Source organism: Protomyctophum parallelum, assembly GCF_964188405.1.
Source record: "Protomyctophum parallelum genome assembly, chromosome: 2".
NCBI classification, from domain to species: domain Eukaryota; kingdom Metazoa; phylum Chordata; class Actinopteri; order Myctophiformes; family Myctophidae; genus Protomyctophum; species Protomyctophum parallelum.
Window position 1 is genome coordinate 10,945,312 of NC_139699.1, and position 12,500 is coordinate 10,957,811.

The 12,500-nt window shown below is 43.4% G+C and overlaps 1 protein-coding gene across 1 annotated transcript in view; it reads left to right on the forward strand.

Moving 5' to 3' along the window:
* Positions 1-12,500, forward strand: part of LOC310854503 (protein diaphanous homolog 3-like) — a gene marked incomplete at its 3' end in the record, with an annotated part of 343,448 nt that overhangs the window by 218,341 nt on the left and 112,607 nt on the right. The window contains exon 25 of the mRNA XM_083759183.1: positions 7,440-7,581. Within this exon, the coding sequence (XP_083615309.1) occupies positions 7,440-7,581 (142 nt within the window). The remainder of the gene's footprint in view (positions 1-7,439; positions 7,582-12,500) is intronic.

Below are 12,500 nucleotides of genomic sequence, written 5' to 3' on the forward strand. Positions count from 1 at the left end.
TTAAGGGACCAAGAAGTCACAAAGTACCATATACAGATTGGTCAAAATAACAATATATCCACAAAGAAATATTCCCAATAATACATTTGTCTAAGTACAAGGAGAGGTGTGGGTAATGTCACTGTGACAGGGCTCTGAACTGCTTCTTTCTGTGCTCCATTGTCATTGTAAAGTGTGCAAGTGATCCTGGCTTAACCCATTTTGGACTGAGTTCGATTTAAAAAAAAAGGCTTCTAAATCTATGTTTCTATGTCAGCGGTGCTCAACCTTTTTCATGTCAAGGACCCCCAGAATTATCGGGCCATGGACCCCCATCTGAAAATATGTAGTTCCAGGGACCCCCCCAGAAGCAAATATTTTAGTTAAAAATGTTCAATGATTGAAATATATATTCAATGATTTGCGCCACATTTTTACGATTTTTCTAAAATAGCAGACTTACAAGCTCATAGCTCATAGCTCATATGAGCTTGTAGATCTGCTATTTTTCAATAGCTAAAGCATAACATAATGCTTGAAACACCAAAAGGGGTTCCCGCCCAAAATAGCTTAAAACAGGCTAACTTGTTCTATTGACCTGCTATGGGGCTAATCGTTATTTTCACTCTGTTGCCGAGAGTCAAACCCTCCCTGTAGGATTTGACCAAGACTTAATTTAGCCTCCTTGTAGAGTCGTAGACACATCTGATGAATCTGTACCAGCTCACAGTCGAGAACAACTGTTACGCAAGCCTCATTTGGAGGGAAACCAAGTACAAGTACAGGAGAAAATGCATTACTATCGACTTACAGTTGTTCATGTAATAGTCTCCAGCTGTTATAATGCATCACATTCTAGCAATAGGCTGACATAATACAACAAATAACATGCTTTTGCTTTGGGGGTTTGTATTAAAAATAGAAGCTCAGCCATATAATATCAATCAGCTGCCTTATCGTACACAGATGTATTTTCTCATAAATGTAATCAACAATCCCGTCGATCAGAGGGTTGTTGTAAATGTAAACTCGCTGATTTCAGCACTATAACTAGATTGCTGTCTTATATGACAGTGGTCGGGCGTAGTTGGAGACAGGATACAGATTTGCTTGAGTGTTGTGATGCGATTAGCTTTAAATCTCGGTTTCGTAATTGAGGTTGACTTTTTAATGAGAGTGCGCTCGGAGAAAGAAAACAGGGGGAGGGGCATTAACCCATTTTAGGCGGGAACCCCTTTTGGTGTTTTAAGAGTTGTGTTGTACTTTAGCTATTGAAAAATAGCAGATCTACAAGCTCGCTATGAGCTTGTATAGGTCTGCTATTTTTGAAAAATCGTGAAAATGTGGCACAAATTTGGAATATATATTTTTTCAGAACGAAAGTTTTTAACTCAAACCTTTGCCTCTGCCATGGGGGGGGTCCCTGGAACAACATATTTTCAGATGGGGGCCGGAGGCATATTTCATATACTTTTTGGGGTCCTTGACATGAAACCACGGATATAGAAACATGAGGTTTTTCAGAAAAAAAGCCTTTTTTGTGACATCAGGCCTAAATGGGTTAAAAGTTTAGCCTAATTTCATATTTACGCATGCATCATAACCGTCTGTCTGTAACCTGGATTCACTTAGTTGTCCATTATTGAAAATGTATTCTGAGTGATTTATCCTTTCTCATTCTCTGCCTGTAATGTAGCAGATTGGGAGCCCATTAAGATAAAGTCATTTGTGAATCTGAATGTTGCTACAAGCAACCGACACAGACGTTCCATCAAATCAGAGTTAATGTTGTGGAGGAGACGGTTTCATTTAAAAATAGAACTTCTGTGCTGCTTTTTAACCCATTTTGACCTGGGAACGATTCTACAAATGTCTTCTAAATCCTGACAGTTTTCTGAAAAACCTCATGTTTCTATGTCAGTGGTGCTCAAAACAGTTTCATGTCAAGGACCCCCATTATGATTATATGTAATTTGCCGCCGACCCCCATCTGAAAATATGTTGTTCCAGCGTCCAGGGACCCCCCCCCCCCCAGAAGCAAAGATTTGAGTTAAAAACGTTCGCTCTGAAATAATATATATTCAAAGATTTGCACTAGATTTTCCACGTTTTTTTTCAAAAATAGCAGACCTACAAGATCATGTAATTTGTAGATGTGAATGGACTGAGTGGGAATACACCTGTTGGTGTTTTAAGCATTATGGTATGCTTTATCTATGGCAAAATAGCAGATCTACAAGCTCATAACGAGCTTGTAGATCTGCTATTTTTCAATAGATAAAGATATAATGAAACACCAAAAGGGGTTTCCGGCTTTCCGCCCAAAATGGGTTAATACAACCCTCAGTCTGTTGGATATTAATTTCTCCCCTCTCTCTGCCTGTGGTTTCCATGTTCAGATTGGATATTCTACTGGAGAGATGTTAGCCAGACCTCCCCGCCACCAGACAGATTGTCTCTGTCAGTTTTTTCTCCTTTCCTCACACTTTGCCAGCCTCCCACCATCTCCTCTATACCTCCCACCGATCTCCAGGAGATGGATTGTTATTCAATCCCATCTCCCACCTCCTCCGCCCTCCCCTAGCTGTCTGTGTGGGATTCCTCGCAGTGGTTAGAGTTCATGGACTCATCAATGGCCACCCCTTGAAGTACTCCAAACCCGCTGACTTGGTTCTCAGGCGAGCGTACAGTACTGTACGCTAATTTCATGTTTTGTGCAATATTGCTTATAAACAAATAAAAAATCACACCAGTGTGAACCAAGTGGTGCAACTCCCGTCTATTGGTTCTCTGTATCGTTCCAATTTGTATCATTCCAATTTCTTCTCTGTATCGTTCCAATTTCTTCTCTGTATCGTTTGCGTCCAGCAGGTGGCAGCCATGTCACATACTTCTCTCGTTCCAATTTTGAACACCACTCGTGCTCACACAGGTACACACACACACACACATCACAAACAGGTACACAGCTACACGGACATTGCATGCTGGATGTAGAAGTGGTTGCACCACTTAAAAACAGTGACCGCATACAGCACATAGATGAACAACAAAACAAAAGTAGAATACAGCAATAGGTGTGCAACGTGCAAATATATCACAATGTACAGTTTGTACTGAGAAGGTGCAGTGGTAGATAATGCATAACATCCAGATGTGGGGAGGTTGCAGGTAGCAGTTTTTGTCCCCTGAACCGGTACCAATTTCTGCAAGCTCTGTATCACATTGGCTAATGTTACCCTGCCCGTGACACCAAACCCATATCGAAACGTAATCCTCTCTAAACCTAACGCCTAAACACTGTTGAACGTCAGCTCTGTTTGGCTGTGGTTCTCTGCACATTCATCGTGGTTATGATAATGCTGCTGATTCAGGAGCCCCTACAAATAATGAATACAATAAATATAGATATCGGTGTGGCAAGATACTGTAGTATGCAACTAGATCAGAGAAGTGAATAAGCAGGAATGATCATTTGATATAGTTGTCGAGAGAAACGGTCATCTTTCCTCATCTTACCATAATTGTGACCAGATTTGACTGAGAGACTGCCATCGTGCAAATTCCAGCTTTTCACCAGAGGAGAAACACTTTTTTATTTATGTTTTTCCAAAATGAGTTCATAGCACAGACTCTTCACATACTAGAGCATGTCTGAAATAAATGTCAGAGCTGAAATTGACATGTAATTATGAAATAAATGCTTAAACATGTAGCTAGGTATAGGTGTAATGTTAGAGACCACAGAAGTGAACCTTTCAAGCCTGTTTTCTCGACTCGCTGTTTTCTGAACTTTACTCTAGAAGCCATATCTCCAAAACCGGTGGGTCAAACTCAACAACCAATAATGTCATATGTCATATGACATGAAAAATCACACCCGTGTGAACTGAGTGTTGCAACTCCCCTCTCTGCCCCCCCCCACCTCTCTCTCTCTCTCTCTCTCTCTCTCTCTCTCTCTCTCTCTCTCTCTCTCTCTCTCTCTCTCTCTCTCTCTCTCTCTCTCTCTCTCTCTCTCTCTCTCTCATATTAGCAGGCAACAGTACAGCACTATCTCTCTCTGTTTCTGTCACAACAGTGCCCCTACTGTAACTAATAGTCATACTCGTGCTCATTAACGTCGCATACATAGGCGGACACGGACATTGCTGTTGGTTGCACCACTCAAAAACGTAAACATATGTAACAAATGTAGTCACATAGTTGTCACTCAGTGCTGTTTGGTGTGTATTTGGGTGTGCAGTGTGTGTGTGTGACACACTGTGCACCCATTTGATGTCCTTTGTGTGATGTGACTTTTCTTCAGAATGACCACCAGGCCTCTGTGATGCACCTGGAGGGCCGACGTGGGGAGAGTCATTGGCTTGTTAAGAGCCCGGCCTCCCTAGCTCTAAGTGCCTGGCTATTGATTAGGGTGGCAGTCATACTAGCACTCTATTAAATCATACACAGCCTCTGCCTCAGCTTGGGCATAATGGAGCTATCGACACCACTTACTGTGAGTTTAATCCATTTTGGGCGCGAACCCCTCTTGGTATTTTAAACATTATGTTATAATTTAGCTATTGAAAAATAGCAGATCTACAAGCTCATAGCACGGCACCGAGTGCCGCACTACGAGCTTGTAGGTCTGCTATTTTTGTGAAATTTATCGTGAAAATGTTGTGCAAAGCTTTGAATATATATTCTTTCAGAGCCAACGTTTTAAACTAAAATCGTTGCTTCTGGGGGGGTTCCTGGAACAACATACTGTATTTTCAGATGGGGGTCGGTGGCCAAATAGAGATAATTGTTGAGGGTACGCATGAGAACGACTGACATAGAAACATGTTTTTTTCAGAAAACTGTTTTAGAAGACATTGTGTAGAATCGTTCTCAGGCCTAATTGGGTTAACAACCGTCTGGAAGGGAGAGATGATGGAGCCTGCACCTGCTCTGGTTAATCTATAGCAGATATCTTATCTAAGAACTGACTCTTGATGGATGCTACAGGATCTCGTGTCCGTGGCACATGTCCACTGTACAAAGACTAGGAAAGAAGGCAAGCTATACTGTGGGAGTTTTTTCATATATTATCATTGTCTCCGCCAAGCCAAAGGTGTGGCTGGGAGACTATATTATGTTTTCGCCCACCTGCTGTTGACCAACTGGACAAAGCTCGCACTAGCAGTGACCAGCAGGTGAGGCTGAAGCTCTCTCGATGATGACGCTGACAACAGCTCACGCACATGTACTGCACACGTGCATACACATGGCATCTTTAATATCTGTATCACCTACAGTAACTCCAAAATGTATATTCTTTCAGAAAATGAAAACCGTATATTTTGAAAACAAAGCGATACTGCCTCATCAAAGTTGGTGTTGTGACTTTTTATATTGTCAATTACTTCCATGAGAGGGGGAGAGGTGGTGGAGTTAGTTGTTTTAGCAGACAGTCTGAGGGTCCAATGGAGTTAAGAGGTTTTGTCCAAAGCGCTTTTTACTACTTTTAATTGGTTAAATATATTTTTTAACCAACACACAGGGTGTTCAATAGCACTGATTTATGCAAAAAAAAGAAGTGCAGTACTTAGTTTAGACAGTATTTGGTTTAGACTAGTCATTGGTTAGACCAGTCATTAGTCCTATACAACTACAACCTATCTCAAACCCTCACCCTAAACCTAACCTCCCACGGGGCAGCACACCTAAACCTAACCTTAACCCATGTCTAACCAATGACTAGTCTAAACCTAACCTCCCACAGGGCAGCACACCTAAACCTAACCTTAACACATGTCTAACCAATGACTAGTCTAAACTAAGTATGCACCATAGACTGTAAAAAATATGGACAAAGCGTTCTCCGGGTCTGATATGGACGTAAAATGAAGCCTGTCAGTCCTTGAACTGTAAGTCGCCATCTTTCTAGATCCGTTTGGGCCCAGCTGGCCATTGGCTGGCTCCGTTTGGGCCCAGCTGGCCATTGGCTGGCCCAGACAACTAGGCGGGACTTCTCCCCTTCTTCTTTATTGGTTTTTATTTTGACTCGAGCGGGGGGGTGGTCCCGATCATAGACTGTAACGGTAGCCACGCCCCTCAGAACATACGCAACTTTATGGTATTTTTTTTAATAAATGGGACCATAATTTTCCAAAAAGAATATTATGACGTGAGAAATGAGACTTTAAACTAGTGACTGGAAGCAGAAAGTATTCATGACCATGTTTATTAAGGTAATACAGTCTAGGTGAATTTGGGCCCAAATACATGGATCTCTATGGAGCTATGGGGTTTTTTGGGCCCAATGACAGCGCCACAACAGGCCATTAAATGAACTTTCAGGAAGTTCCGATTTCCTTAGTGGCTTCACGAAATATCTGTCTGACTGTCCCCCTGGTATGCACCCCAAAAAGAAAATAATAAATAATAATAATAAAATAATAGAGTTAGGTGGTTTCCTTCAGACAGCAACGATATGCTCTTGTCTGATATGTTATTTACAAAGCTATACTGTATGTCACACACTTGTGCCTCCACGTTTATTATTATATGTTGCATCTCATCTTTGTTCTCTGTATTGTTCCCTTGTCTGTATCATGACACTGTGCTATTGTTCTTCAATGCGCAGCAATAGAACAAGAGAGAACTGTAAACCAGAGTTCAGAACGGTGGCTCTGTCAGACGAGCCTTTCTCCACCTCGGTTAGCACTTGCCTGTCTCTCTCCAACGACAACAACACCTACACCTTTCATCCCAGACAATAGAATGAAAGCCTTTACAAGAATCCAGATGTTAATGGGGCAAGCATGAAAGGCACAAAGAACAGAACATTTTCTGTGAAAGTAACACTCAACAGAGCCTTTCTCTCATCTTATGTTGTTTCCTCTTACTACAGTATACCTCTCTGTTTGTCTTTGTATGTCTTGTATCTGGTATTGTTGGCACTAGAGGCACCTAACAGGTGTCCTCTGACTTTAACACATTTTGGACTGAGGTCGATTAAAAACAAGGCTTCTAAATCCAAAATTTCTTCTGAAAAACCCATGTTTATGTCAGTGGTGCTCAACCTTTTTCATGTCAAGGACCCCCAGAATTATCTCCATTGGGCCACGGACCCCCATCTGAAAATATGTAGTTCCAGGGACCCCCCCCCCCCCCCCCAGAAGCAAATATTTTAGTTAAAAATATTCCCCCTGAAATAATATATTCAATGATTTGCGCCACATTTTAACGATATTTTAAAAAGATAGCAGAGTGGCACGCTACGAGCTTGTAGATCTGCTATTTTTCAATAGCTAGAGCATAACATAATGCTTGAGAAACACCAACAGGGGTTCTTCCCGCCCAAAATGGGTTAATGGCACTTGTGATAAAGATGTCTGCGGAGCTTTGACAGCTGCCTCCGACATATACCCTAATCTCTCTGTCTGCAGCGTGTGTGTCTTCCACTCACTCACTATTCATTTCCCTCACAGCAAGCGCTCAAGGAGAACCACCGGAGACGAGACGCCGAGGAGAAGACGAGGAGGGCACAGGCGGCCAAGGAGAAGTCTGAGCGAGAGAAGCGAGAGAGACAGCAGAAGAAGAAGCAGCGGTTGCTGGAGGTCAATAACGCAGGTACACGGCGTTGAGTCTTCATTGTTATTCTGCCATGAATAAACATCCTGTCAGCCTCCCGTCTATAACAGGATCAAATGTCTGGTGTCGTACACTTAAACCCAATTGCCGGCATATACAGGTATATTACCGTCGCTAATCAGCGTCGGTGTGAACTTTATTCATGGCTGTTGAGAAATCTTTGATAGAAAAAGACTCGCTCACCGTATAGAAAATAGAAGTAAAACTCCTTAGACTGAGACTTAAGAAAATATGTTTTCTTTTATTTTATCATGCTCATAAAGTGCTCTGTGCTCAAAGTGCAATTAAAAAGCAAACGTTTCGGTCCTAAGACCTTCGTCAGTACTATATATGGCACTGTTTCCTGTCAAAGTGCCCCCTATGTTTTTTAGACCACCGCTACCGTAGTCAAGTTTGGAAAAAATGGACGAAGAAAGGCGCAAACAGTTTTCTCAGTGCTTCACTGTTGAGAAATCTTGTATGCTGTACTATAGTCCACACATCTTTCAGTATTTCTGGGATATAATTGATATAGAATAAAATGCAAAAGTAAAAAACAAAAGTGATAATAATTGCAGTTTCAAGAATGTGAGTAATAGAATAAAGGAGAGAAAGAAACTTGGGTTGTACTAGGCATGTGGAAAAAAATTGATACGTATCGGTATCGGGAAATCGATACAGACGTGCGCGATGCGAGTGCATCGGTTCATTCACTGTGTATCGGATACAGTTGACGGGTGAAATTGCGATGCAGCGTTCGCGGAGTGCTTGCATCGGTAAAAACCATGGTTGCACCGTTTCTTTCATGTCGAATTCCACCCTATAGTCTGTGTTTCCGAGGCGCATTGAATGCACCATCAGCAAAATAAAAAGCCGACTCTGTCCTCTGTAGTCTGCAGCGGCGTCAGAGTCACTGAACACACAAGCTGTACAGACAACAGACGAGCACCCACGACTACAGAAGTACACTACAGAAGTACACTACAGAAGTACACTACAGAAGTACACTACAGAAGTACACTACAGAAGTACACTACAGAAGTACACTACAGAAGTACACTACAGAAGTACAGAAGTAGTTAGAAGAAGTATATGCAAGAGATTGAAGAGAAGCAACGCTTGGCTTTAGAAAACCCTCTGTCCAAGTGTCCGTTGATTAGTTTGCTCAGCAGTGGTGATAATGATCCACAGCTGCATGTTTCTTCTTCTCGCCGACTCTCTGACGCAATTAATTTGCAATCATTTCGTAATTAAAGAAAGCTTCTGCACACAACGACAACGCCAACGCTACAGGGTGTGCTGCTAATAGACGTTGTGAAACCTTTTCAACTGTTTCACACCTTTTTCACTGTCCTCTCTGCTGCTGTTTCTCTAGGAGAGAAGACTCATTTATACTCTGCTGCACAACGCTGTAGCGGGCCTAAAATAGCAGACCTGCAAGCGTGTATGCCACGCGTTGTGAGCTTGTAGTTCCGTTGTGTGCTTTAAAAGAAAATGGCTAATAATTGCATAATGCTGGATTATATCCATATTAAGACAGGCCAGGGTCTTCAATGTTTTTCAGGTCAAGGACCCCTTAGCTGAGAGAGAGATCAAGCAGGGACCCCCACTATAGTCTATATTATAAAATTGTGTTTAAATTAGACATAGACTTGTATATGATGATGGAGATCTATATATCTGTCTTTCCTTGTCCATTTTTTCAGATGTTATACTGACGTTATCGGTCTAGGTCTAGGACCATATATGGGCATATCGGGGGGGGGGGGGGGGGGGGTCAGTTTCCATCCTTAGAGCCAGCTGCTACATGGGCTTAACCCATAAACCACCACGTCTCCCCACTGATGTTCATATCCATGTATGGTGTGTCACATTTCACTGTGACACGGAATTACTTGAGCTAATGTGATTTTATTAGAAGCCATCGTGGATTTAATTGACAGAGATTGTTAAATGTGCTTGTGAAGATGATAACGTGCATATTGAATCTTGACCTCATTGTGTGTGTGTGTGTGTGTGTGTGTGTGTGTGTGTGTGTGTGTGTGTGTGTGTGTGTGTGTGTGTGTGTGTGTGTGTACAGTACGTGGGGGGGTGATATATATATTCATATTCTCACACACCAAACACAATGTACGATGTACGGTATATTAGGCAAAAGACATGTGAGTGAGTGAGTGATATTCCAGTTACGTATTGTAGAGTGTGTCTGAATGTTGAGATATGTGCAGCTGTGGTCTCTTTAAACATGGTCCATGTACGGTGGCTCTCATTGATAAGGTAACTAGACTCTGGCCCAGGCACAGAGCTGTGGTCTCTCTAAACATGGTCCATGTACGGTGGCTCTCATTGATAAGGTAACTAGACTCTGGCCCAGGCACAGAGCTGTGGTCTCTCTAAACATGGTCCATGTACGGTGGCTCTCATTGATAAGGTAACTAGACTCTGGCCCAGGCACAGAGCTGTGGTCTCTCTAAACATGGTCCATGTACGGTGGCTCTCATTGATAAGGTAACTAGACTCTGGCCCAGGCACAGAGCTGTGGTCTCTCTAAACATGGTCCATGTACAGTACGGTGGCTCTCATTGATAAGGTAACTAGACTCTGGCCCAGGCACAGAGCCACCGTATGGAGGAGATAAGGTATGTAGTGTGGTCTGTATTTTAAACATGGTCCATGTACGGTGGCTCTCATTGATAAGGTAACTAGACTCTGGCCCAGGCACAGAGCCACCGTATGGAGGAGATAAGGTCTGTAGTGTGGTCTGTATTTTAAACATGATCCATGTACGGTGGCTCTGATTGATAAGGTAACTAGACTCTGGCCCAGACACAGAGCCGCCTTATGGAGGAGATAAGGTCTGTAGTCTGTAAGGTGACTAGACTCTGGCCCAGGCACATAGCTGTCGTATGGATGAGATAATGTCTCTCATTGATAAGGTAACTAGACTCTGGCCCAGGCACAGAGCTGTCATATGGATGAGATAAGGTCTCTCATTGATAAGGTAACTAGACTCTGGCCCAGGCACAGAGCTGTCGTATGGATGATATAAGGTCTCTCATTGATAAGGTAACTAGACTCTGGCCCAGGCACAGAGCTGTCGTATGGATGAGATAAGGTCTCTCATTGATAAGGTAACTAGACTCTGGCCCAGGCACAGAGCTGTCGTATGGATGATATAAGGTCTCTCATTGATAAGGTAACTAGACTCTGGCCCAGGCACAGAGCTGTCGTATGGATGATATAAGGTCTCTCATTGATAAGGTAACTAGACTCTGGCCCAGGCACAGAGCTGTCGTATGGATGAGATAAGGTCTCTCATTGATAAGGTAACTAGACTCTGGCCCAGGCACAGAGCCGCCGTATGGAGGAGATAAGGTCTGTAGTGTGCCAGACCGTCTGTGCCCAGCGGCCCGGTGTTTGTTTTGGAACACTGCAGAATGCCAGGAGCTCTCTATCAACACACCAGCCTCCTCCGACCCATTTCTGTGCAGAGCACGGCTTTGGCAGTGTATCGGAGCTTGGCTGTACAGTACGTGTCAACCCATCACCAGCCTATAGCTAACCTGACAGTGCCAACCACTGAGGCAGTCATGACTCATGTGTACCCGAGAGTATAAGCAAAGATCCACCATGTCCCATCCAGGCCAAAAGCACTGCTTTGGTGTAATACCACAACCGAAAACAACCCTCTCTCTAGGCTTAGAAAAACATTTTAAATATAGGAAAAAATATATACAATTTACCAGGTACAATGCTCTACTTTTACATCCTACCACCTCTTATTTCATAATGTCCTAAATGTGACAATGATGATACATAATGATTTAGGACTATATTTCATATCGGCTGATTCAGAAGCAGAGCTGCTGAAATGGATAGGTCACCCCCTAATTTATTAGGGGGTGACCTATCCATTTCAGGGGGTAATTTCCTATCAATTACTCATCCCATTTTTGTCACATTCCTAAGCCAATAATTTGATGACCAGCAGTAGTGGTTCCCTCACCTCTCCTCACCTATCCCGTAACCATGGGGGGTCGTTGGGTCATCGCCACAGACGATCTGTTGACCAGCTCTCTCCATCCCTCTCTGTCCTCGGCAGATCTCTCTCCATCCCTCTCTGTCCTCGGCAGATCTCTCTCCATCCCTCTCTGTCCTCGGCAGATCTCTCTCCATCCCTCTCTGTCCTCGGCAGATCTCTCTCCATCCCTCTCTGTCCTCGGCAGCTCTCTCTCCATCCCTCTCTGTCCTCGGCAGCTCTCGTTGCCACGCTGAGTTTCAAGTGTGTCCGATGTTATCTTCCCATCTTTTCTTCTGTCTCCCTCTTCTCCTGCCTCCTCGTGTATACGGTGCCTTACAGGATGGTCTTTGCGAGGCCTGAGGATCTGGTGATGTGTCCATTAGTACCACCTCAGTTTGCGCTTCATGACAGTGGTCAGAAGGTCATCAAGGCCTGAGGATCTGGTGATGTGTCCATTAGTACCACCTCAGTTTACGCTTCATGGCCTGAGGATCTGGTGATGTGTCCCTAGTACCACCTCAGTTTACGCTTCATGACAGCGGTCAGAAGGCCTGAGGATCTGGTGATGTGTCCATTAGTACCACCTCAGTTTACGCTTCATGACAGCGGTCAGAAGGTCATCATGTGGGCCGATGGCATGGCTGATCTTTTGCCGTATACTTCCTCGTTTGTGACATGTTGGGTGTAGGAGATACCCATGAGTCTTCTGTAGCATCTCATCTCCATGCTCTGTATTCTCCTCTGTAGCTCAGCTGTGAGAGTCCAAGTTTCACAAGCATAGAGAAGGATTGACACGACAAGTGAACGCAGTAGTCTCACCTTTTGATGCCAGACTGATGTCTGAGCGGATGCCACTGTTGTTGTTGGTCATCATTTTGGTTTTGTCTGCATGGATTTC